Source organism: Stegostoma tigrinum, chromosome 3, assembly GCF_030684315.1.
Source record: "Stegostoma tigrinum isolate sSteTig4 chromosome 3, sSteTig4.hap1, whole genome shotgun sequence".
Taxonomy (NCBI): Eukaryota; Metazoa; Chordata; class Chondrichthyes; order Orectolobiformes; family Stegostomatidae; genus Stegostoma; species Stegostoma tigrinum.
The window spans coordinates 30,007,402-30,034,295 of NC_081356.1; the positions used below are offsets into that span (position 1 = coordinate 30,007,402).

Genomic DNA, 26,894 nt, shown 5'->3' on the forward strand with positions numbered 1-26,894 from the left:
TGTCCACGTTCCATAAACAAGTAGTATACGTAGATATGTGTAATGAGTTGGTGATACTAACATTGATGAGGATTATTAGACTGAATACAGTAGTTTGGCAATATATGTTAATGACAAAGAAAATTACATGTACAAAGCTCATGGGGCATGTAAACTGAGGACTGCAAAGGAGAGACGAGCAGATGAAATGGTAGAAGCAGCACGTAAAAATTCTCATGGGTACGTTGAGTAATTTAATGATGTCAAAAAGATTTTTGCAGTATTTGTGCAATACATACTATACGTTCCTTACAAATTAATTCAAACATAAAGAAGTGTTGCTGTGACTTTTACAACTACACTTGGAATACTGTGCAATTTCAGGTCTCCAAGGATATGCTTGAATTTGAGAAAGTACATTGAAGGTTCAGTAGAACAAGAGCATTGTTCTGTGAATGAGGTAACATTTGAAGCACTCAAGATTCTAAAGACTTGGCAAAGTAGACACTGGGTTCCACTTATTGTGGAATGAAAATAAAAGACCACAAACAACTATTTTGTGAAATGCAGCTTTTGCATTGCTTACTCAAAGGTTAATAAGTTGAATTGGGTTTACTTCAGTTTGTCATGCTGTTTAGGTTTGGTGCACAGAAATTCCAACAGTTAGCAATATCTTCACGTTGACAGAAAATAAAAGAAATCACCACTTAAATGAGTCTGGTCACCTTCAAAATGTTGCATTTATTTTAAAACTCCTTGCTGTTGAACTCTACAATGATCTTGGCTCTTCAACAAAAACACTGCAGAACCTTTTACTATGCACATTAATTACATGCCTTAAAAGGTGCAGCAAATCTACATCAAACATTATACACTTGCAGTAGGGAATGTGTTTTTTGAAACTAAAATGGTGGTTTAAAATTGCACAAAACAGGATATTCTAAAGAAAGATTTGAGTTATAGCTATCAGTAGATAAAGGTTTAAAAAACAAAACCATTAGTACTATTCCTTCAAGGTTTCCAGAGTTTAAGAAGACCATCTTCACTGTAGGTGCCAATCAAGTTCTGATGTGGATGATGAGCAATTCCAATAACATCTTTTTCATGAACCTGTAAAATTAAACAGATCATAGATGTACCCTAATCTAAACCAAAATGAAAGGCTTAACTCTCCTCACTAAGCTGCTGCTACAAATAATCAGCAAGACGCAACTTAATAGCACTTGGATACATAAAAAAATACGTATTATCTCTCACCGTCAATGTTCTTTCCAGCTTTCCAGTCACTGTACTGAAACAGTACAACACAAAGTCTTCACCAACACAATAGATCCATTCACCACGTGGAGACAGACAGCAGCACACAAAGTCACCTCCCTCTCTTTTACCAGAGCTAAAGCTCCTCACAATCTGTAACACAGAATTGGTTATAATTGCAGACCGAGCAGGAGGCTTAGTTTGAAATCTTTTATATGGCAGCACTTGAGAGATTCAGGCGGCCATTTGGCCCATCATATCTACATTACTTCTTAAAACAAGCAGTATTATTTCGTGCCAATCTCTCCCCATATCCTTACACATTATTTCTAGCCAAATAATGATCTTACACCCTCATGAATATCTCAGTTGAACCTGTTTCCACTCCACTTCCAACTAGTACGTAAACTGCCTGGGGTAGATTAACCATGGTAAATGCTGGATTACAGGATCAGTGTTGGGGGTCTGGGTCTGAACGGGATGCTGTTCTGAGAGTTGATGCAGATTCAATGGGCTGAGAGGCCTTTCTGTACCGGAGGGATTCTTTGATTCTACATCCCGTCTCGTGATTAATCACCATGTGAAAATCTTTTTTCTCACACTGCATTTTTGCTAATCAGTCTAAAGCTATGCCCTCTTATTTTGTTTGTGTAGGACCAGCTTCTCCTTTTCTTTTATCCATCCTGCTCATGATTATTAAAACCTCTATCAGATCTCCTCTCTGAAGAGAACTGTTCCAAGCTCTTCAATCTCTGCTCATAGTTAAATCTCCTCATCCTTGGAACCATTCTTGTAAATTGTCTCTGCACTCAAATCCTTCCCTTAATGAGGCAGCCAGAAATGTACATAATATTTCAGCTGAGGTCTAACAACTGCCTTGTACAAGTTGAACATCACCTCAATGATCTTGTACCCTATGCCTGTATTATTAAAGTCAAAAACTCAATACGCCTCATTCACAATATACACTATTAACTGCTCGGCTCACCTGTCCTGCTACCTTTGATATTAGTACACATATACACCATGTCTTTCTGGCCTGGCACGTTTCAGAATGGTACCCCTTATTTTACATTGTCTTTCAAAACTCTTCCGACTAAAATGCATCACCTCACGCTTCTCTGCGTTGATTTCATCTGCCCACTCCACCAACTTGTCTGTGTCTTTAAGTTAAACACTGCCTTCCTCATGGTTTACAATTATTCTGAGTTTTGTATAACTGCATAGTTAATGACATTCCGGACACTAGAAATATTTCTTTTCTCTAAAAAGTGCTCAAGGTTTTAAAGATCTCCATCAAATCTCTCTAAAGAAGAACTTTTCTAGTCTTTCCATGAGAATGCAACGTCTCATCCTTGGAAGACCTTTTGATTAAAGAACCATTACACCAAAAAAAATCATTTAAACAAGTAATGAAACCTCAATTTTCATACTAATTTTAAAACAATACAAGCTGATTGTGTGCCTGTCCATTTAGATCATTTCACAGAATATCCATGACTTGAAACAAATGTGGCCCTATCCCCCCCTCTTCCAAACGTCAGCATATTTTTTCTATTCCTTCCTCACTTGTACTTAATTAGATTCCTCCTAAATGCAGCTGCACTATTTGCCTCAATTAATCCTTCTGATATAGTGATTCCAGTGTTAAAATGCACTGGGCAAAGAGGTTTTTCCTGAATTAAGATTTTATAATGATTTTAGTTTATAACTTGGAACTTCTCCCAAGTAATGTGTCAATGGACTTGCAGTTTTCTTTCTAAACACACCATGTTAACCACAATGCTTCTGCTTTCTCATTACTTTTCTCCCATTCAAGCTTCTCTCCTCAAAGGCTGAGACACATCCATTCTTGTGACAAACTGGCTATTTTTTTCCTACACAATTCCAGTCAATACTAAGAAGTTAGCAGAGCCATTTGAACATCGGCTTTTCAAAACAGCCTTTCTTAATGAATCAATTTATGAGAAGCAATCAAATCCAAGGAAAATCCCAGCAGAACAGATAGAAGTTGAGATTTAAGTGAAAACTCAAACATGCAATAATCCTCCTCTCAAACTTTTGCTCAAAAATTTTCTAAATAACTAAAAATTAGGATGATTTTCAGCCTCCAAAAGTGACTTCATTTCTATTATTCAAAAAGTAGCCAGTGATGGGTTGCTTTTTAAGAAACTATCATCCTATTACAAATCTTAAATGCTTAGATTTGAATTCAAGTAACAACTATTAAAGCTTTGTCAGCTTCCTTCATAGGAGTGAAGGAAGGGAAACGTTATTCTTACTCCATTGAAAGCAAATCACAATAGTAAACTGGTGTGTTGCCATACCTGGCCCTGCATATTCATAATGACTACTGTATTCGACCGGTTACACACCACAAAATGTTCAGGATTCTTTGGCAGCAGGTGTACGCTGTTCACTGTGATATCAGTACCAGCAGAGCTGCCCAATGACTTGAAGGTATTTGCACACTCTGTTGTTTTCACGTTCCAGATCTGCAAGTGAGGTGATAAAAATATTTTGTTTGACTCAAAATAGATCAAACTTTTATTGATTCAGCACATGGAAATATAACGTTGAAAATTTATGGTGCTCATTTTTGTGACACCCTCGTAGATTGCATAATTTTACCATGAACAATTCCAGTGATTTGAATAACAGAATATGGATAATTTACAGTCAATTTTAAAATGTTAGCTGTATTTTCTCAATTCCAACATCAGAAGCATGTAACATCCTTGCCTAGTAGCGCACATTAACCAGATGGTAAAGGTTTTCACACTTACATATTTTTCATTATCATGCATCATGTTCATTAATATTATTTACATACCTTTACACTACCATCCGATGATGCACTCAAAATATAATGTCCATCTTGTGTAAATGTTACCTCATTAACAAATGATGTATGACCTCTAAATTCCTTCAGTGTTTTTCCAGACTTAAGACCATGAATCCTACCAAAAGATCAAACACAATTAATCACGATACACTGACATCAGTACAGTTACTCTCCTCATTGTGCACCATAAAGGGAAGGAGTGAGTTTTGGAAACAGTTGCACCAGAGAGTGGTCACTCCACATTGTGAGCAGCAGGCAATGAGGAATGCAGAGATAGCAGGTGAGTGACTGACACTTTGCTAGAAGGAAACCCAGGACTTCTTGTAACTGTCTAACAGGTATGAAATTTCAGGTGCCTACTTAGGGAGCAACATGACCGAGTGGAGATGGATGAGTAGAGGGAAAAACCACAGTACCACAGTGCCTGAGGCTATTCTGGGAAAAGAAAGGGGTTGGTAGGCCGATTAGGTAGTAGTAGCGGGCAACTCAATAGCTCAAGGAACACACTAGTTTTCAGCAGAGTTTGAGAATCCTGTAAGTCTGTTGCCTCCCAGATGCAAGGGCTAGGACATAACAAAATAGCTGGACAAACTTCTAGAAAGGTGGTTGTGGTTTATGTGGAAACTCATGACATTGGGAGGGATTGCATGGAGCAATGTGCAGGATCAGTTTCAGGAATTAGGGAGTAGGTTTAAAATTAGATTCTCTAGGGCAGTAATTTCAGAGATAATATCTATTCCACAAGTTTCCCCATTTAAACAAAGGCAGATCAACGAAGTAAACGTGCGGATTGAGGGATGGCGTAGAAGAAAGGGGTTTAGGTTTACGGGACATTTGGAATGACTTTTGGAAAAAAGGATAAAGCTGTTCAGAAGTGATCAGCTTCACCTGGAGAAATGGAACCAACCTCCTGGCTGATACCGTAAATATTGTAGTGGGGGTGGATTTAAAAACTTATAAGGTAGGGGTGCAAGTTGACTTAAGGGGCCTAGTTTTGGAACTACCAGACAAGAGAGAAGATGGCAAACAGGGAAAAAGAAGCGAGAGAAGACCTGAAATTTTGGCAATCAGCAAGGAAATGGTTCCTTCCAATGGACACAGAAAAGGTAAGGGCAGGAGGTAATTGTAAGTAAGTAAATTGGGAAAACAAAATTGGTGAACTGGAAGCAGAAACTGCTCTGGGGGTACAACATAGTAGCATTGGCTGAAACATGGCTCAAGCCAGAACAGGACTAGGCCCTTAACATCCTGAGTTTAAGGCATTTAGTAAAAATAGGATGGGTAAAAGACAAGGAGGTATGGCAGTTTTGGTCAAAGATAGTGCCTTCTCCCTCGAACAAGATGAAGTTCCTGAACTATAATCTATACCGTTGGAGGTGAGAGACAGGAAGGGAGTAGTAACCTTGTTGGGTACGGATTTCCAAATGGAGAAAAAGTAAAGGAGAAAATTCTTAGTTAGGTGTACAGCAATCTTAATGTTTTTGTCAAACATTAAGATTGACAAGTCGCCAGGCCCGGATCAGATTTGTCCTCGGCTGCTTTGGGAAGCGAGAAATGCAATTGCTTCGCCACCTGCGAAGATCTTTGCATCCTCGCTCTCCACTGGAGTCGTACCTGAGGACTGGAGAGAGGCAAATGTAATTCCTCTCTTCAAGAAAGGAAATCGGGAAATCCCCGGCAATTATAGACCGGTAAGTCTCACGTCTGTCGTCTGCAAGGTGTTAGAAAGGATTCTGAGGGATAAGATTTATGACCATCTGGAAGAGCATGGCTTGATCAAATACAGTCAACACGGCTTTGTGAGGGGTAGGTCATGCCTTACAAACCTTATCGAGTTTTTTGAGGATGTGACTAGAAAGGTTGATGAGGGTCGAGCTGTGGATGTGGTGTATATGGACTTCAGTAAGGCATTTGATAAGGTTCCCCATGGAAGGCTCATTCAGAAGGTCAGGAGGAATGGGATACAGGGGAACTTAGCTGCTTGGATACAGAATTGGCTGGCCAACAGAAGACAGCGAGTGGTAGTAGAAGGAAAATATTCTGCCTGGAAGTCAGTGGTGAGTGGGGTTCCACAGGGCTCTGTCCTTGGGCCTCTACTGTTTGTAATTTTTATTAATGACTTGGACGAGGGAATTGAAGGATGGGTCAGCAAGTTTGCAGACGACACAAAGGTCGGAGGTGTCGTTGACAGTGTAGAGGGCTGTTGTAGGCTGCAGCGGGACATTGACAGGATGCAGAGATGGGCCGAGAGGTGGCAGATGGAGTTCAACCTGGATAAATGCGAGGTGATGCATTTTGGAAGGTCGAATTTGAAAGCTGAGTACAGGATTAAGGATAGGATTCTTGGCAGCGTGGAGGAACAGAGGGATCTTGGTGTGCAGATACATAGATCCCTTAAAATGGCCACCCAAGTGGACAGGGTTGTTAAGAAAGCATATGGTGTTTTGGCTTTCATTAACAGGGGGATTGAGTTTAAGAGTCGTGAGATCTTGTTGCAGCTCTATAAAACTTTGGTTAGACCGCACTTGGAATACTGCGTCCAGTTCTGGGCGCCCTATTATAGGAAAGATGTGGATGCTTTGGAGAGGGTTCAGAGGTGGTTTACCAGGATGCTGCCTGGACTGGAGGGCTTATCTTATGAAGAGAGGTTGACTGAGCTCGGTCTCTTTTCATTGGAGAAAAGGAGGAGGAGAGGGGACCTAATTGAGGTATACAAGATAATGAGAGGCATAGATAGAGTTGATAGCCAGAGACTATTTCCCAGGGCAGAAATGGCTAGCACGAGGGGTCATAGTTTTAAGCTGGTTGGTGGAAAGTATAGAGGGGATGTCAGAGGCAGGTTCTTTACGCAGAGAGTTGTGAGAGCATGGAATGCGTTGCCAGCAGCAGTTGTGGAAGCGAGGTCATTGGGGTCATTTAAGAGACTGCTGGACATGCATATGGTCACAGAAATTTGAGGGTGCATACATGAGGATCAATGGTCGGCACAACATTGTGGGCTGAAGGGCCTGTTCTGTGCTGTACTGTTCTATGTTCTATGTTCTATGTTCAATCTGCAGGACAAGTAGGATCATAATGGTTGGATGATATCAATTACCCAACAGTTGATTGGGAAGAAGGTAGACCATGGGGCACAAGAGCAGGGTATTCTGCAATATACGCAGGAGAACTTTCTGGAACAGGATATTTCCAGTGCTATTAGGATGGAACAGCACTGAATCCGCTTCTAGGAAATGAACCAGACCAAGTGGAGAATGTCAGAGTGGCGGAGCATTTGGGAAATAGTGATAATAAGTTTCAACATTAAGTCGGAAAAAAAAAAGTCAGTGACTAAGATCGCAGACCAGAAAAGGGCAATTTTAGGGATGAGAAAATTGAACTGGAGGAGGTTGATTTTGATGGATAAAACAATTGATGAAAAATGGGAGAACTTCAAAGAGATGAACAGGTACATGCTAGTATATACTCGTGAGAAAATAAGGAAGTGAAAAGAAGCATGTGATTCATTCCAGAATAATAACAGCAATAGAAATCAGGAAGAGAACCTAAGCTGGAAGAAGAAAGGCTAAAAGGAAGTATAAGGATGGCAGGTTGCACTAAAACAATGAGTAAAATGTTCTTCAAATATGCCAACATTAAAACATCAGAAGCACAGAATGGGGCCCATAACAAACAAGGAAGGGAAGCTGCTCACCTGAATAAAGGGATTGGCAGAAGTACTACTTGAAAACTTTGCTTCTGTCTTTACCAAATTAGAAAATGACAACAACAGCCTTTGAGAATGTGGGTGCTCAGCAGTATGGTGATCAAAGAGAGGTGCTAAAAAGGCTGCCAGTACTCCAAGCTAGATAAGTCATCAGGCCCAGATGGAATGCATCTTTGATTAGTGAGAGGGGTAAGGGATCAAATTGCAGAGCCATTGACAGAACTTTTCCAGGCGTCGCTGAACATTGAATTAATTCAAAGGGATTAGAGGACAGCAAATGTGACAGTGTTGTTTCAGAAAGCTGCAAAGGATAACTCATGAAACTATAGACTTGCCAGTTTGACATCACTAGTGGGAAAACTGATGAAGCTGATGGAGAATACAATTTGGGCTAAGGTTAATATACATTTAAGTTAATAATGGACAGTCAACATAGCTTTGTTAAGGACAGATTATGTCTGACAAATTTGACTTGCAGAAAGCATTTGCTACAGTGCCACAGGGCAGGTTGGTTAGAAATTTAGAAATGCTTGAGATTGATGGGTCCTTGGCAACATGAATTAGAAGTTGACTAAAAAGGGAATAGAGGACATATGTTGATGGGCATTTCTCAGATTGGAGACAAGTTGAAAGTCATGCGCCCAGGAATGGGTTAGGACGCTAGATAACAAAGTGTGGAGCTGGATGAACACAGCAGGCCAAGCAGTGTCTCAGGAGCACAAAAGCTGATGTTTCGGGCCAGACCCTTCATCAGAGAGGGGGATGGGGAGAGGGTTCTAGAATAAATACGGAGAGAGGGGGAGGCGGACCGAAGATGGAGAGAAAAAGAAGATAGGTGGAGAGGAGAGTATAGGTGGGGAGTCCAGGGAAGACGGACAGGTCAAGGAGGCGGGATGAGGTTAGTAGGTAGGAAACGGAGTTGTGGCTTGAGGTGGGAGGAAGGGATAGGTGAGAGGAAGAACAGGTTAGGGAGGCGGGGACAAGCTGGGCTGGTTTTGGGATGCAGTGGGGGAAGGGGAGATTTTGAAGCTTGTGAGGTCCACATTGATACTATTGGGCAGTAGGGTACCCAAGCGGAATATATGAGTTGCTGTTCCTGCAACCTTCGAGTGGCATCACTGTGGCACTGCAGGAGGCCCATGATGGACACGTCATCTGAGGAATGGGAGGGGGAGTTAAAATGGTTCGCGACTGGGAGGTGCAGTTGTTTGTTGCGAACTGAGCGGAGGTGTTCTGCAAAGCAGTCCCCAAGCCTCCGCTTGGTTTCCCCAATGTAGAGGAAGCCACACCGGGTACAGTGGATGCAGTAAACCACACTGGCAGATGTGCAGGTGAACATCTGCTTAATATGGAAAGTCATTTTGGGGCCTGGGATGAGGGTGAGGGAGGTGGTTTGGGGGCAAGTGTAGCACTTCCTGCGGTTGCAGAGGAAGGTGCCGGGTGTGGTGGGGTTGGAGGGGAGTGTGGAGCGGACAAGGGAGTCACGGAGAGTGTGGTCTCTCCGGAAAGCAGACAGGGGTGGGGATGGAAAAATGGCTTGGGTGGTGGGGTCGGATTGTAAATGGCGAAAGTGTCGGAGGATGATGCGTTGTATCCGGAGGTTGGTGGGGTGGTGTGTGAGAACGAGGGGGATCCTCTTTGGGCGGTTGTGGTGGGGGCGGGGTGTGAGGGATGTGTTGCGGGAAATGCCGGAGACGCGGTCAAGGGCATTCTCGACCACTGCGGGGGGAAGTTGCGGTCCTTGAAGGACGTGGACATCTGGGAATGTGCAGGAGTGAAATGCCTCATCCTGGGAGCAGATGCGGCAGAGGCGGAGGAATTGGGTATAGGGGATGGAATTTTTGCAGGAGGGTGGGTGGGAGGACGTGTATTCTAGGAAGCTGTTGGAGTCAGTGAACTTGAAATGGACATCAGTTCTTAGCTGGTTACCTGAGATGGAGACTGAGAGGTCCAGGAAGGTGAGGAATGTGTTGGAGATGGCCCAGGTGAACTTGAGGTTGGGGTGGAAGGTGTTGGTGAAGCTTTTTTCTGATTTGTATGAATGATTTGGATTTCTCCCTTATCCCGGGGGCATGGTTATGGAAGGAAGAAACAAAACGCATTTCGTCTCTGCTGAATCACTCCTGTACATGCGTCCTATCTAACAAACCAGTAACTTGAGCATGGCACTGAAATTGACATAGTAAATTCCTCCAATCCATATTGCATTGTAACATTAATGCCCTGCATCTCTACACGTCAGGGCTTACCAAGACATGAGTCACTGTCTCAAAGGATTGGGCACCTGAAACTTTGAGGTTGTGATCTCAGAGCTGGTAATGGCTGCTTTGGAGCTCTGAGTGTTAAAAGCTGCATGTGTCCCCTTAAACAACTGGAGTATTGTTAAAAAACAATGGCGATCTAACTGGCCAAATCTAGGGGCCTGAATCCTGTCCTTAAAGAACTAATTGAAAGATTATTTTTAAAAAGAGTTTGAATAAAATAACCTTTCCCCCATCCTGCTGATCTCAGTGGTCTTTAACACCACTTTCCCCACCTTTGCTGTGAGGTCTACCTCCTAGCTTGTCTCAAAAATCTAACTACCCTCTACCCATAATTCCATTCTCACTGGTCCATGGTCTCAGCAGCTTGCAATCACCAAAGTGGGGTCTCAATAGGAACAAGTTTGAAAAGCACTGCTTTAGGGGTAATCAACCTTCGCACCGGCTTTTGTGATAAAATCTGACAGCACCAAAAATGTTTGAATTTACCAAATTAAAATACATCTCACCGAATGGTCTGATCAAAGGAGGCACTGAGAATCTGACTACTGTCTTTGGAGAAGCTGAGGCAGGTTACTCCCTTACTGTGAGCACGTTCAAATCGCCGTAGGCACTGACCGCTCTGAATCTTCCACACCTGTGGGGCAACCAACAAAGACCTTTATTCTTTTGAACAATTTTAAATTTGCAACACAAAAATTCTTTAATGGAAAACAATCTTTTTTGTTCTTGTTTAAAAGGAAAACGAGTGCTGCTGACCCGTACTCTGCTGCCTACATGATGGGAGGGAACTCAGGTTACAGATAGTGAAATCAGCACTACTGATATACAAAACTCAGGAAGCATGTGAGCAACTTACAATAAGTTAAGAGCCAAAGTAGTAAAGATGCAATCATCCAGAAGATACAGACAAGCTTTAGTAGCTTTTAAGAAGAACGATGTCATGGGTTTTAAAGAATCTTTAGAGGCAGGACCAACCCCTGCAGGATCTGGGCCACTTCTGATTTTCAATTTTGTTTTCTTTACAGGAAAAGACTAGAAAGGGAGATGTGGTAACATAGGTCAGTAAATATTTCATTGCTATCAGAAAAGAGCACTTTAAACATACAAACATATGAATTAGAAACAGGAACAGGCTATAAGGCCCCCTGAGCCTGCACTATCCTTTGGCAAGATCATGACTGAGCTGATTGTGGGGTGAACTTCATTTCCTTCCATAATTCTTAAACAAGATGACTGCCATAAAAAACAAGTTGAATTAAACAATTTAACTTATATAAAGATGACCATTTAGAATCAACTATTTGAATAAAGCTGTACAAGCTATATCTAATCCCAACAAAACCCAACTTATAACAGCATTAATATAAGCACCATAGGTTGGGCATATACTCACGTTTCCTCATTTTATAACCTTATTGAAGATGCACATATTACAGTGATTACACAGCATACAGACAAGTAGAAACAAGTCAGCCCAAATATTCTGTGCCAACCTTCATGTCCATGTGCCTGATCTCACCTCTCTTTATATCACTGTCTGTTGTTTTAACCCATGTTAATATGTAGTTTCTTAAACAAAGTTATATATCGTCTCAAATGCACTGACTCCAAGGTCCACATTCTAATCACTTTCAACCATAAACATAAATATCATTAATGATAGTAGACCTTTTTAAAAATCTAAAGTGTATACATTTTTCCTTTTTTAATAACATGTTTTTTAAAAAAATTCATTCAGGGGATGAGCGCTTTGTTGGCTAGGCCAGTATTTGTCATCAAGGATAATTAAGGATGGGCAGGGTGACGGTGATGAGCTGACTTCATGAACCACTGTAGCCCATTTGGAGTTGATACCCCTAAACAGCGTTATGCATATAGGGCTCTAGGATTATGATTCAGCAACACTGACATATTCTAAGTTAGGATGGTGTAGATAGAAAGAAAGCTTTCCCCTTGATGGAGGAATCAATGCCTGGAGCTTAGATTTAAGGTAGAGTCATAATCATCTGGCACAGGGAGAGGCCCTTCAGCCCAATTCATCCACAACTGGGTTTCCTAAACTGAACTAGTCCCATTTGCTTGCACTTGGCCCATTTCCCTCTAACTTTTCCTATTCGATGTACCTGTCCTAATGTCTTTTAAATGCTGTAACTGTACCTGTAACTACCACTTCCTCTGGCAGCTCATTCTACAGACACACCACACTCTCTGTGATAAAGGTGCCCCTATTTGAATCTTTCCCCTCTCACCGTAAACAGCTGCCCTCTAGTTTTAAAATCCCCTATCCTGGGGAAAAGACCCTGGCTATTCACCTTACTTATGCATCTCATGATTTTATAAAGCTCTAAGGTCACTCCTCAGCCTGCTATGCTCCAGAGAAAAAAAGTCTCAACTTATCTTTGGTAGGTTTGAGTTACAGTTTCAGTAACATTCTTTTTTTCGCACCCCTTCCAGGTTAATAGCATTCTTCCTATAGCAAGGCAACCAGAAATGTCTGCAGTACTCCAAATGTGGCCTTACCAATGTCTTGCTGGTAACATGACATCCCAATTCCTGTACTCAATGCTCTGATCGATGAAGGCAAGCATGCCAAACATCTGCTTCACCACCCTGTTGACTGTGACACCACTTACAAGGAACTGCGTACCTGCACTCCTAGCTCTATGTTCAACAACACTTCCCAGAGCCCTATCATTAACCGTTAGCCCCGTCCAGGTTTATCTTTGCAAAATACTAACTTTACATTTACTTGAATTAAACTCATTCTGCCATTTCTTGGCTCATTGTTCTAATTGATAAAGATCTTGTTGTGCTCTTAGATAACTTTCTTCACTGTGCGCTACACCACTAATTTTGGTGCCATCTGCAAACTTAGTAAAAACCCTCATCCAAATTTGTTGATATAAAAGTTAGGAACAACAGTGGACCCAGCACCAGTCCTTCCAGTACACTGTTGGTCACAGGTCTCCAATCTGAACAACCACCCTCTACCACCTTCTGTCTCCTACCATCAAGTCAAATTTGTATCCAGTTGGCTAGCTCTCCCTGGATCCCATGTGATCTAAACTACTAACGAGTATACCATGCAGAACCATCTTGAAGACCTTGCTAAAATCCATGTCATTGTCTGCCACTCTGCCTTCATGTACCTTCTTCGGGTCAGCTCTTCAAAAAATTCAATCAAGTTTCTGAGACATGACTTAGGGATAGCTATGCTGACCATCCCTAATCAGTCCTTGCCTTTCCAAATACATGTAGATCCTGTCTCTCAGAATTCACTCCAACAACTTACCCATCACTGATGTGAGGCTCATCTGTAGTTCACTTGCTTTTCCTTGCAGCCTTTTTAAAATAATGGCACATTACCTACCCTCGTATTCTGGCACCTCACCAGTCACTGATATAAACGCCTCTGCTAGGGGCCCATAATTTTTTCCCCTAGCTTCTTACCACGTCCTGGGATACACTTGATCATTTCCCAGGGATTTATCTGTCTTTGTGTTTTAAGACCTCCAGCAACTCTTCCGTAATGTGGACTCTCTTCATGACATCACTATTTATTTCCCTAGCTCTTATGTCTTCTCCACAGTAAATACTTACACAAAATATTCATCTAGGATCTCAACTGTCTCCTATGGTTCCACACATAAGTAGCCTAAATCAATATTTAACGGGCCCTATTCTCTCCCCAGTTACTCTTTTGCCCTTTACATACTTGTAGAATCTCTCTGGATTCTCCTTTACCCTATCTGGCAAAGCTACATCACCTTTTTGCCTTCCTGATTTCTCTCAAGTGTATTCTCACACCCCTCTACTCCTCAAGAGATTCACTTGATCCCAGCTGTTATCAGATCTTAAAGTCCAACTCTACACAAATGCAGAAATAACATTAACCTTGAAGGTGAACTGACTTGTTTAATCTCACCGGTCAGGTTTCACTCAATTGAATGATTTAACTTCCCAAGTTGGACAGCTATTGCGGATTGTGTTAAGAAGGTTTTTTTGAAAGAAGTCATCATTTGGTTCAGATTTTTGTGCTCCAGCTCCTCTTATTTGAAGAAAACATTCTTTTTTCTATACCAGACATAAGCCTCCTCCTTTTTCTTGACTTGAGCCTCAATATCTCTAATGATCCAGTGTTCCCTATTCCTGCCAGCCTTGCCCTTCACACTAACAGGAACATGCTGGCCCTGAACTCTCGTATCGCTCTTGAAAGCCTCCTGGTTGCCCTTCTACTTGCAAACAGCCTCCACCAATCAAACGTTAGGGGTAGAAGGTTGAGAGGAAATATGAGGAAAAACATTTCCACCCAGAGTGTGGTGGGAACATGGAACTCACTGCCTAGCAAGGGTGGTAGAGGCAGGAATCCTTATAACATTCAACATGTACATAGGCATGCACTTGTGATGCCAAGGCATACAAGGTCTTGGGCCAAGTGCTGGAAAATGGGATTAGATTCATTAGGCAGTCGGTTTGACTGAAATGAACGCAACTGGCCAAAAGGCCTTCTCCTCTACAGTTGATGTCTGACTCTGTCATGCTATGAATGATTTGAAGGGGAACTTGTAAGGTGGTAATGTTCCAGAATTACTCAATGGAAATGACATCCAGTGTGATGAGATGTTGTTACAAGTGAAGCGATACAGGTAATCCAAAAGGGGAAAAAACAACTTTGAAAACTTTATATTTGCATGAATCTTCTTCAATTTGGCTACCCACCTTAATCTTTCCATCCTGTGCTCCTGTTGCCAACATTTCAGTATCGCGACTGAAACACATGCAAAGAACTGCATCATCCATCATCATGAAGTTATCTTGTGCTTGGTACTTTAGATCCTAGAAAGTAACATTAAGGGGACAAAAAAAGGGATCAAGTGTCCATTATTGGTGCAACAGCCACACAAAACAACTAACCAACCTTACTGTTGCAATACCTTATTAATAAGATAAAACAAGTCAGAGAGACCTCTACCCAGTTATATCCACCATTCCCAATGAACAGCTAATGGGAAAAGACAAACTATCAATTCATAATACATTAATATTGACCCATTCTGTCAAATTGCGCACTTCAAACATAACAAACAGGAATGGCAGTGGGCCATTAAGTCCTTCAAGCCTGATTTGCCATTCAATAAAATAGTGGCTTATCTGATATTCTTCACATCAACTTTCCTGTCCATTAAGTATAGTCCCAACCTGTTCAATCTTGACTCAAGACAAATCCTCCATAATGGGAATCATATTAGCGAACCTTCTCTGAACTGTCTCCAATGAACTGATAACGATCCTTAAATAAGGGAATCAAAACTGCATACTGTAGTGTAGATGTAGTCTCAACAGCACCATGTAAAGTTGCAGAGACTGTTTTACTGTTATATTCCAACACCCGTAAAGTAAGGGCCAACATTCCATTAGCCTTCATGATTACCTGCTGCACCAGAGTGCCAGCTTTCTGTTTTTCCATGCACAAGTACCCCTAAGTCCCTTTGTGTTGCAGCTTTCTGCAGTTTTTCCTCCATTCAAATAGTACTTCTTTTCTTCTCCTTTCCAAAATGAAGAACTTCACATTTTCCCTGCACCATACTCCATTTCCTAACTTTTTGCCCACTTCCTTACCTAATAAATTTCTCTGTAAACTATTTGTATACTTTTCACGACTTGCCTTTTCACTTATTTTTGTGTCATATGCACAAGTGGCTACAGTACATTCACTTCCTTCCTCCAAGTCATAAACATACAATATAATCAACACTGGTCCTTGTGGAACCCTACTGGTTATAAGTCACCAAACTGAAATGTGCTCTTTCCTGTCCACAAGCCAATTCCATATCCATGACAATATACCATCTCCAACATCATGATTTTGTAGCCTTCGATGGCATAGTAATATTATAAATGTGTGCAGCATTATCCTGTACTGGCATTCCACAAACACACAGCTAGCAACTGAAAATCATGGGCCCATAAACGTGGGTTTTGGGAGAGACCATGAACTCCTTCACAACATTAACAAGTACACATAATCATCTAGAATTAAGTTATTTAGAGATTCCATATAACTAACCACAGCGTGTTATGCTATTATGAGCAAAGCAGTTTCTAAAATCTGATCTGGATAGATATGTTGTATACTTTTGTTAAGCAGATACCAAATTGATTGACTGATTTAGCATCAGTGGAACATTCAGATTTGTTACTAAAAGAAAATAATCTTGCTGTTGACCTTCACAATACAAAGTTAAAGTCAATCTGCATTTTAAACCATTCAAAATCAAACTAAGTTACGTCAGGTGGAATTTAAAAATGCAAATATTCATGTATACTTTGTCATATTTGACTATTCACTTCAAATCAAAGAAAGTTGTGCCAACATCATCTTTGTCAAAAATATTCAATTTTCCATAGCAACAGTTCTACTATTTAAAGTTCACTTGCCAACCAATCAGCATCCACTTTACGTGGTATAAATTATCCTCTGATATTTAGTATTCTTCAGATTGTCTGGATCAGTGCAAGATGAAAAGCTTTCACTGCATGTCTCTTTTCAGCAAATAAAGAAAAGATGTTTAAATGTATCAAGCAATCCTATATACATGTATTCACTTGCGCCTGACAATACATTTAACAATCTTCACCTGAGCCCTAAGAACACTGAATGGTCTACTTGGGAAAATCCTCTGAATTCAACAGCAGGATGACTGAACAGAACTTTGCAATTGCCAAAACACCAGAAACAACTACAAGTTCATACTAATTAGTAACATTGGTTTAATTCTCAAGAGTGGAGAAACTTGATCTGCAATAACATGAGATAACCCCACCAAGTAACCTGCTTGTACTTACCTTTCTAATTTTGCCAGTGGTGAAGTTCCACACTTCAATAAAGCCATCCACAGAACCAGTAACAAGATACTGACCATCTGGTGAGAACCGAGCACACTCTACATGGGACTTTTGACCAAACTGTTGAAACAAAAACAATAAATCACTCACATCAATGCAAGTGTGCAATTTTAAAAATGTCAATGAACTGTCCTACCCATATAGCATCTTTTTTTTCAGTTAACAGTATTTAAACCTCAACTTCTTTCAAATATCAAAATTACACTTAAATAAAGGCTTGAAACTCTTTGAAACTCTCATTTCAACCCTCACAGCAAATTTATGAAGCATTCTTCAAGACTTTAAAAGCAAAACATTAAGACAAGTTTAGTTGTACTCAGTTTTTAGCGAGTGCTTCCATGAACGGATTTAGTAATGCGTTTGAGCCTCAAGTTTGGATTGATCCCATTTTGAAACGGATGCAAGACCAGGTGTTTCATCAAACTAAAACTTTTACCTTGATGTGCCTGCTGAGTTGAGTTGGGAATTTCTCCTCTTCTACATCTTTCACAGCTGCTTTACCTCTGAACAAGTCAATTGTCATACCTGGAGGCAGAAGCCCCTGGTGTTGCTGCCATTTTAATGCCTGGAACAATACAAGAAAACATTAGCAAAAGGGCTAACATTTTTCTTTCATATAAGTGACTTAAAATATACTATAAAGGAAAGAGTTGGCCATGAATCATTTCCATTCTTTAACTGTTGATTCGGTTTTCCAGTCACAACTTTGAAAATTTTCCATTTTAAACGCGTTACCATGGATATTATTAAAGGACCAGGTAGATCAGAATTCCTTATATGGTTTTAAATTACAAACATGCAAGAACGAAGTGACTTTTGCAGTGCAATCAGTCAATCATTCTCCACTCAAAATGAACAAAGAAAGAACAAAGAAAAATACAGCATTCGAACAGCCCCTTCAACCCTCCAAGCCTGTGCTGACAGTTTTAGTATGGAAGGACAAAATGTATCTTCACTTACAGGATCTGTATCCCTCCATTCCCTTTCTATTTATGTATTCATTTGGGTGCTTCTTGAATTCTGCTACTGCTTCCACTGCCTTCTCTGACAACATGCTCTAGGCATTCACCACCATTTGTGTGAAAAACATGCCCGGCACATGTCAAACTTTGCCCCCACCTCCCCCCAACACCTTGAACCAGTGTCCCCTCGAAATTGACCCGTCCACACTGGGAAACAGCCTCATACCTTCCATTCTCAATCTCATAAATCTGTCAGGTCACCCCTCAACCTTCCAAGTTCCAGTGAAAACAAACCAACCAGTCTATCTAACCTTTCTCCATAGCTAAAATCCACCATACAGGCAATATCCTAGCAAACGTTTTCTGTACCCTCTCCAAAGCATTCACATCCTTCTAGTAGCATGGTGACCAGAACAGTACACAATGTACCAAGTGTGGCCTAAAGTTCTATAATGTTGCAGCATAACTAGCCTATAATTTATACTCAATGTCCCTTCCTATGAGGTCAAGCAAGCCATTAGCCTTTTTTACTACCTTATATACCTGCGCTGCCATCTTCAGTGATCTGTGGATCTGCACATCCGTCTATATATCAATACACCTAAGGGTTCTGCCATTCACTGTACAATTTCCATCTGGACCTGATCTTCCAAAATGCATCACCTCACATTTGTTTGGATTAAACTCCATCAGCCATTTTTCTGCCCAAGCCTCCAACTGATTTATATCTTGCTGTATCCTCTCACTATCCACAACTCCACCAATCTTTGTATCATCTGCAAACTTACTCATTAGACCAGCCACGTTTTCCTCCAAATCATTTATGTAGACCACAGAGGTCCCAGCATTGATTCCCATGGAACACCACATCCTTCCACCGCTACCCTATGTCTATGACTAAGTCAGTTCTGTATCCATTTTGCCAGCTCACTTTTGATACCACGTCAGTTCACCTTTTGCATCAGACTACCATAAGGAAACCTGTCAAAGACTTTTCTGAAGTCCATATAGACAACATCAACTGCTTTTCCCTCAATTATCTTCATCACTTCCTCAAAAAAACTCAATCAAGTTAGGGAGGCACTACCTCCCCCCTCTCAACACCACGCTGCCTATCGCTAATAAGTTCATTTACTTCTAAATGCATATAAATCTTGTCCCCCTGAATTTTTTCTATTTATTTCCCTACCACCAATGTAAGGCTCACAGGCCCGTAATTTCCTGGATTATCCCTATCCTTTTTCAAAAAAAATGGGACAACATTAGTTATACTCCAGTCCTCTGGGACCTCACCTGCGGCCATGGAGGATACAAGGATGTCTGTCAATGCAAAACCCAAATGCTTTTCCCCCAAGAAATTTCATTATCAGAAATATAAAAGCTAAATTACCACACATAATGCAAAACACTTACTTGCACATAGAACTCAGGAAAAGGTGAACATCATTCGACCCAAGCTTATTCTACCATTCAATCAGATCAATGATTGATCTGTTTCTTAAAAGAATTACTCACCTTGGTTCAATCAACATCTATACCCTTGCCTAATAAGAATCCACTGCAAACCTCCTGTGCCAAAATATGCTCAATCTATAAAGAGACCTTTTGATAAGATTTGAGGAATATTTGAGTGCATGGAGGTCTCATTGTTTTTGGCAACTGCTCATTTCTGATAACAAATGCAAAGCAGAGTTGTTTCAGGATGTTTTCATTCTGAAACCAGCTCATCCAAGGTATGCAATGTTGGGTACAATTTTAATCACAATTTCAAGATAAAGTGGTTATAAGGTCAAAGTTGCAACCATTCAGATCAAGCTGCTCTCCTTTCCCTCCCTTAGAATAATTAAGAATGATGAACAATTGATAGGTAAGTAAGAAATTTGTAATTACATGATGCAATGAGCAGAAATGGAGTTGTGTTTGATCTAAATTGAAAACTGAATAATATGGTCATTACCTGTCCATTTTACTTTATACATTTACAGCACTGGAGTAGCAATTCTACTCATGTCAAAAAAGGTACAACAGAAGATATACTTTTTAAAGCTTTCACTATTTATCATGTAACACTTAAATGGTAGGAACGTAAACAAAATGCAACTGGCATAGCAAAACAGGTACACTTACCTGACCCAACAAAGCCATGAGACGTGAAGGGGGCACCACACTGACTTCTCCTGCCAGAGCTTGAGCAATGGCTGCTCTTCGCTTCTCTTTACTGCTGCCATCTGGGTAAGCCTAAGTAGCAGCAAATGACAATGCACTGAGGCATAATAGATAGTCAAGTAGCAAAATTCCAGGTGCCAATTTACCATACTTGCTTAAAATATGTTTCATTCACCTACCCCATAGTAGCTCTGCTACTATACAGGTGGCAAGGTGCTTCTAAGATTTTCTTCTAAAACGTGTGAACACATTCAGTACGGAGCAGCTGCAAGTTGTCATGAATACATTGACATGAAGCCAAAAGAAAAAGGATTGCTTTTTATAAAGTGAGTTTTTGTGATCTAGAATGAATGTTACATGAAAGGGTGTTGGAAACAGATTTACTAGTTATTTTCAAAAGGGAACTGGATAAATATTAAAGGATACTAAAAAAAAATGCAGGGCTTTGGGAAAAACTGGATAATTAGATCAGTTTTTCAAATTGTTGACACTGACAGAATGGGCCAAATGGCCCCTGTGGGAGTGCAATCATTCTACGATACTTTTATTACAAAAAGACGCACTGCAACGAAATAAGACATCAACCGATCCACGTATCCCATCCAGCTCCTGCATGAAAATACTACTGTCATACCATGGAAAAGGCAGGCGCAGGGATCAATCAGGAACTTTAGTTTTTTGATACCAATAAACTTCTGATTTGAAACATGTATGTGGCATTTTAATTGGTAGCATGGAGCACCTGATGTTCACTACACTCCTGTAATATAAAATTACTTGTGGCAACAAAGTGTAGTAGTTTTCAAACAAAAGCCCCTTGATGTGCACAATGGGAATAGACACAGGTTTCATGCAGCTGCATCATGACTCCATTTATTCTCACACTTGTTTTCAAATAGTTACACCCTCATTGCAAATGCCAAAGCCTCAATGGTTTGAGTATCCAACATGGAAATAAAATACACTACTACTTCAAATAATATTCAAAAGACACCAGCTAAGTATGGATCATTAAATTATTAGGAATTTTAAACTATGCTTTCTCAGTCATCTTGATTCAGATTGAACGTTTTGCAAAGAAAATCAGTTGTGCAGTACATGACAATGAAATCTGGAGGATACATTGTAGATTCTATTGAAAGAAATTTGAGAATTCCCCAGTAAAAACAATAGAAAGTTATTTTTCTCTACACTTGTAGAGAAAAAGTAGAATACATTCAACAGTTTTCTCAACATTGTCATCCTCGTGCCTTCTAAAAGTTTGATGACAGAAGTTCAAGTACCTCACGTGGATCAAAGTAGGATCTTGCTAACAGGTTCTCCAGATGAATATATCTCTCTGGTTGGGTCTGTTTTAACATAATCATGGGGTCAGTCTGTCGAAGCAAAGATCGAGCTGCACCCAACTCACGAAGTTCAATTAGCTCTAAGACCACCTGGGAAATGAACAAAAACATTTCAAAACTTTCAGTGTTACACTAAAGCTCATTTTCTGGATACACAGAACATTTCTTTTTTGTGGGGCTTAAGTAAAAAAAGAGATGCACCTACAACAGGAAATATCTGTACTCTGTTGAATCACTTGCCCAACATAAAACCACTTGGTTAAACCCACTCGAGAAATCATACATTTTAAGTCTCAATGAAGAGCTATAATTTCTTATTCAACTGAGATAACAGACAGAGGTTTGTTTCAAGAAATCATCTGAAAGATCACTTGTCCAATAGAACATCGGGGGTATCGTTTGTCAGTTTGCAGATCATACCAAAATTGGAGGCATCAGCGAAGGAGCTTACCTCCGAGTACAATGAAATCCTCATCAGATGGGCCAATGGGTCGAGGAGTGGCAAATGGAGTTTAACTTCGATAAGTATGAAGTGCTGCATTTTGGAAAGGCAATTCAGGGCAGGGCTTACACACTTAATGGTAAGGTCCTGGGGAGTGTTAATGAACAAAGAGACCTTGGACTGCAGCTTTAAAGTTTGTTGAAAGTGAAGTCACAGTTAGATAGGATAATGAAGGTGGCATTTGGTATGCTTACTTTTATTAGTCAGTGCATTGAGTGCAGCAGTTAGGTGATCATGTTGCGGCTGTACAGGATATTAGTTAGGCCACTTTTGGAATACTGTGTGCAATTCTCATCTCCCTGCTACAGGAGGCATGTTGTGAAACTTGAAAGGGTTCAGAAAAGATTTACAGATGTTTCCAGGGTTGGAGGGTTTGAGCTATAGCGAATGTCTGAGTAGGTTGGGGCTATTTTTCCTGGAGCATCAGAAGATGAGGGGCAACCTTTTAGAGGTTTATAAAAGCATGAGGGACATGGGGTGGATGAATAGATAAGGTCGTCTCCCTGGTGTGGGGAGTCCAAAACTAGGGGATGTAAATTTAAGGTGAGAGGGGATAGACTTAAAAAGGGTCCTAAGGGACAACTTTTTCTTGCAGAGGGTGGTGCGTGTATGGAATGAGCTGCCAGAAGAAGTTGTGTTGACAATTAAAACATTTAAAAGGCTTCTGGAATGGAATATGTATAGCAAGATTTTAGACAGATATGGGCTGAATACTGGTAGACGGGAAGAGATTTATTTAGGATATCTGGTCAGCATGGACAAGTGGGGCCAAAGGGTCTGTTTCCATGCTGTGCAGCTCTATGACTGACTCTACAGTACTCGCTCAAGTACTGCACCAGAACTGTTGCCTGGAGATTGTGTACAAGCGAACTTTGTTGTTTTCACATTAACAGACTAATGGTAAAGCACCATTGCTGGAGGTTTAACTGTTTACATGGCTTCCAACATTAAAAAATTGCATTTTTTTATATAATATTTTCAATGCACTGTCAAATAATATTAATTTAACTTTTAAAATGCTTTGTCCTGGCATCAATTTTGTCTCACTGTAGATTTGAGCTTGGTGCATTACTGTTGAAATCCTGGGCTACCTGCCTTGACACAGGATTTGTACAATGTGTGTAAAAAAATGCAATCCTAACCCAATGAGAAATAAGAAACCTCGATCACTGAAGAAAATATGACTCCCGTGCTGAAGGCTATAAAGTGTCTTTTGAAGGTGATGAGCTCTCAGTTACTGCAAACGTTGCTTGCTACTTTTAGCATTAGTGCCTGGGAGCCTTGGTAACCTATCAAATTTGACAACCTTTAGAGAACTGATAATTAAAAGGGTGGGAAGGTTAATGTGGCACGAATGAGAGATTCACAAACACATTCTCTCTTTCAGGTAAGAATTCCCCACCACAGCACAGAAACATCAACACAATCCCCTTCTTCACCTATTAATCACACTTGATCAATAAGCTTACCTGTTCGTACAAATCAATAAGTGTTTTATCAGGCAACTTCAGTGACTGTATGGCCTGTAATACAGTGTCCCAGTGGCCACTGTTTATATCTGCTACAAAGCTCTCAATACTGTCCACCGTGTTCAAAGACACTGTGGTCTCTTCTTGTAGAGTTGCCAGGGTCCGATGCAAATTATTCTCCTTCAAGTACTGCATGATCAGACGGACAACACTATGAATAAAGAAAAGCAACTCTATTAAACATTAAGAGACCAAATTTGTCTAATACATTTATATTATAAATCTTGCACCTATACATAACTTCCTAATTTTCCTTTCATTAATGACTACATCCATACTTCAAAAGAATAAACTTGTACTGTCTTCTGCATCTTAAAGTATTTTAGCTAGCAACTGAATGCTTTTGAAGTATGGTCACTGTTGTCAAACAGAAAACATAGTACCTAATACATTCACAGCAAGCTCCCAAAAATAGCAATGTAAGAACCTGAAAGGAACGTTTACAAAATAAAGCTATGAGTCTTGGAATTTTGGAGGGCCTTCCGAACAGCACTGCAAGTACCTACACCAGGTGAAGTGAAGTCGTTCAAAAATGGTGGCTCCCCACCATCAGTTTCTCACAGACAACTACAGACAGACAACAAATGCAGGCCTTGCCACTACCACAGGCATATCCATGAAATAACTTTTAAAAACAAACATCAAGGGTGACTTGATTTAACTTTAAGACATTAAGGGAAATAAACTATTTCCACTGACTGGGGAGTCTTAGACTAAGGAATATAATGTAAAAATTAGAACTAAACCCCTCTGAGGAGAAATAAGGAATAATTTCTATACACAAAAGGAAGTTAGATGCTTGGAACTTTCTTTTTCTTTATTCATTAACAGCATGAGAGCATCACTGGCTAGGCAGCATTTATTTCACATCCTTAATTGCCTAGAGGGCAGCTGAGTGTCAAGTTGAGAGTTCCAATGTGGGTCTGAAGTCACATGTAGGCCAGACCAGGTAAGGATGGCAGCTTCCTTCCCTAAAGGACATTAGTGAACCAGATGAGTTTTTTCTGACAATCAACAATGGATTCATGGTCATCATTAGAGTCTTAATTCCAGATATTTTACTGAATTCAAATTCCACCGTCTGCTGTGGCGGGATTCGAACCCAGATCCCCAGAATGCTATCTGGGTGTCTGGATTACACAAATAACATGATCGATCAATTGGCACTTTAAACTGTAAGGCTGTTGGATTATTATTATATAATAAGTGATACGGTGCAAAAACAGGTACATTGGAGTTAGATCAAATCAGCCTACATCTCACTAAATAGTGGAACAAGCCCAAGGAGGTGAATGGCTTGTCGAGTAATGTCTAATGGCTTTCAGGACCAAGTAGCCTGCTGTCGTTCCTTGTTCATATATTCATGTGTTGTCAATAGTGGACAGCAGTACCAATAAAACCAGACACTACTCAAGCTCATTTGACAGAAACTGTGCTCCAATCCCAGTTTCCAGTTCTTGATCCATAGTCTTGGCATCGAAGTGCACAGTTAAGTAATTCTTAAATTTAATCAGGTTTCTACTTTTAGCACCCTTTCAGGCAGTGAGCACCAGGTTCCCACCACCCCCTGGGTGGCTTTTTCTTTTCCTCAGTTCCCTTTTAAACCTCTTTCCCCTTACCTTAAAAGGTATGCCCCCAGTCACTGATCCCTCCAACAGGGGGAAAAGTTCCTCCTGTCTACCCTATCTCTGGCCCTCAAAATTTCCTCCTCAGTTCCAAAGAAAGCAATCTTTCTACATAACCAAAATTCTCTAGCACAGGTAATACCCTGTTAAGTGTCCTCTAAACCTTGTCCATTGCAATCATATCCCTCTTACAACGTGAATTTCAGGACTGCAAGCAAATTTCTAACTGTGGCTATCTTCCTCACTATTACCATTCTACCAATTTTCTTTCATCTTCAAACTTAGTAATCCACCTCCTGCATTCAGATCTAAATTTATATGTATCACAATCAGCAAGGATCCCAACACTGATCACTGCAGAACCCCAGTGGACACAGATTTCCAGTCACAAAACACACCCACCATCACCTTCTGCTTCCTGTTACTCAGCCAATTCTGGATCCAATTAGCTAAATTTCCTTTGACCCCATTGGCTCTCACCTCCCATGCTGGACCTATCAAAAAGCCTTGTTGGAGTCCAAGTAAATTACCGGCATTGCAAATGCATTGCTCTCAGCAACACACCTAGTTACCTCTTTTAAAAAGATGACACAACCTCCCCTAACATAATCATGCTAGCTCTTCTTAATCAGTCCCCTGCATCTCTAAGATTAATTCTGCACTTCAGAATGATTCCCTTGGTTTCTTCACCACTGAGGCTAGACAAATTGGCCTACAGTTCCTGCTTTATCCTTTTCCTTGTCATAACACCATAATTGATTTAACAAGACTTAATGGAAGTTACAAGTTCTCCCAGTTTTGCTGCTCAACAGCTAATACTCTCAAAATATATAAACTCGAGGAAGAGATAGGTCTGTACATTGGGTCTTCAGCATAGAAACAGACTCTTAGTACTTTCGGGCTAAAGAAAGCTGTTTTGAACTTGCTATTGTATTTATTATTGATCGTCCTACATTGATACCCCTCTAGTTTTGGTCACAACCAAAACCTGGCCTGACAATAATATGGAAAAGCGTGCCAAATTACAAAGGGAGCAAACAACTCCAGGTATCGCATTAATGCAAATTCAGATCTACTATATCACCAAACACAGCCATCGATGCAAATTACAAACTCATTAATTTAATTCGCTATACTGGGATATATGTCTTAAATAAATAGTTCGCGTTTTGGAGGCCTTTTTCTCCTCTCTCTGCGGCGCCGCCAACCGCCCCGCGTTCCATTAACGGTCAAGCCCGCTTTGAAGTCAAACAGCATCGCTTACTCCGCCGATTCGATTTCGATCGACATGTTGACCGGTACCCAGGACGTTGCCTTCCTCCTTCACCCGACAAACACAAAAAAATGGTCCAAAGCAGCAAGTCCTAAAGACCCGCTGCTTCCAACAGCGGAGCTTCCGGTTTCCACAAACATCTACTTCCAGGGTAAGTGACGAAGATATCAGATCTCCACCAATCAGTGAAGAGAATCCTGTTACACACCATCAACTCTTAAATGGGAAGGACATTTGGTTTAAGAGCAGAAGGCCTTCAGGAATAGGAGCAGGAGTAGTTTAACTGACCCCTTGAGGCTGCTCAGCCATTCAATAGGATTACAATTGATTTAAAACTTTGTATATCCACATTCCTGATCTTTTCCCGTAACCCTTGATTTCACTACTGATGAAGAATCTATCTCAGCCTAAAATGTACATAAGGACACTGTCCTTAGAGCTCTCTGTGGCAAGGAGTTCCAAAGATCCACAACTCTCTGAGAGAAGAAACTCATGCACATCTCAGTCTAAAATTGACACCACTTAATTCTCAGA

The 26,894-nt window shown here is 40.6% G+C and overlaps 1 protein-coding gene across 1 annotated transcript; it reads right to left on the bottom strand.

Annotated features, from left to right (window-relative positions):
- Positions 1–700: 700 nt before the first annotated feature.
- smu1a (SMU1 DNA replication regulator and spliceosomal factor a) lies at positions 701–26,501 on the bottom strand. The gene is made up of 12 exons (XM_048528270.1): positions 26,352–26,501; positions 23,403–23,613; positions 21,369–21,521; positions 20,047–20,157; positions 17,394–17,522; positions 16,898–17,017; positions 14,771–14,887; positions 10,558–10,685; positions 4,070–4,196; positions 3,564–3,731; positions 1,237–1,389; positions 701–1,089 (listed from the first exon to the last, which is right to left on the bottom strand). The coding sequence occupies exons 1-12, from the start codon at positions 26,375–26,377 to the stop codon at positions 991–993; spliced, it is 1,542 nt and encodes a 513-aa protein (XP_048384227.1). The 5' UTR covers positions 26,378–26,501; the 3' UTR covers positions 701–990.
- Positions 26,502–26,894: the final 393 nt, after the last annotated feature.

Excerpts from the sequence above, each read along its gene's own strand:
- smu1a (XM_048528270.1), bottom strand. The coding sequence starts at position 26,377 with ATGTCGATCGAAATCGAATCGGCGGA. Across the intron at positions 4,197-10,557 it reads TCCTTTGATCAGACCATTCG|GATTCATGGTCTTAAGTCTG; the intron begins GTGAGATGTATT and ends ATCTTTTGGTAG. Across the intron at positions 3,732-4,069 it reads CATCGGATGGTAGTGTAAAG|ATCTGGAACGTGAAAACAAC; the intron begins GTATGTAAATAA and ends CCTCACTTGCAG.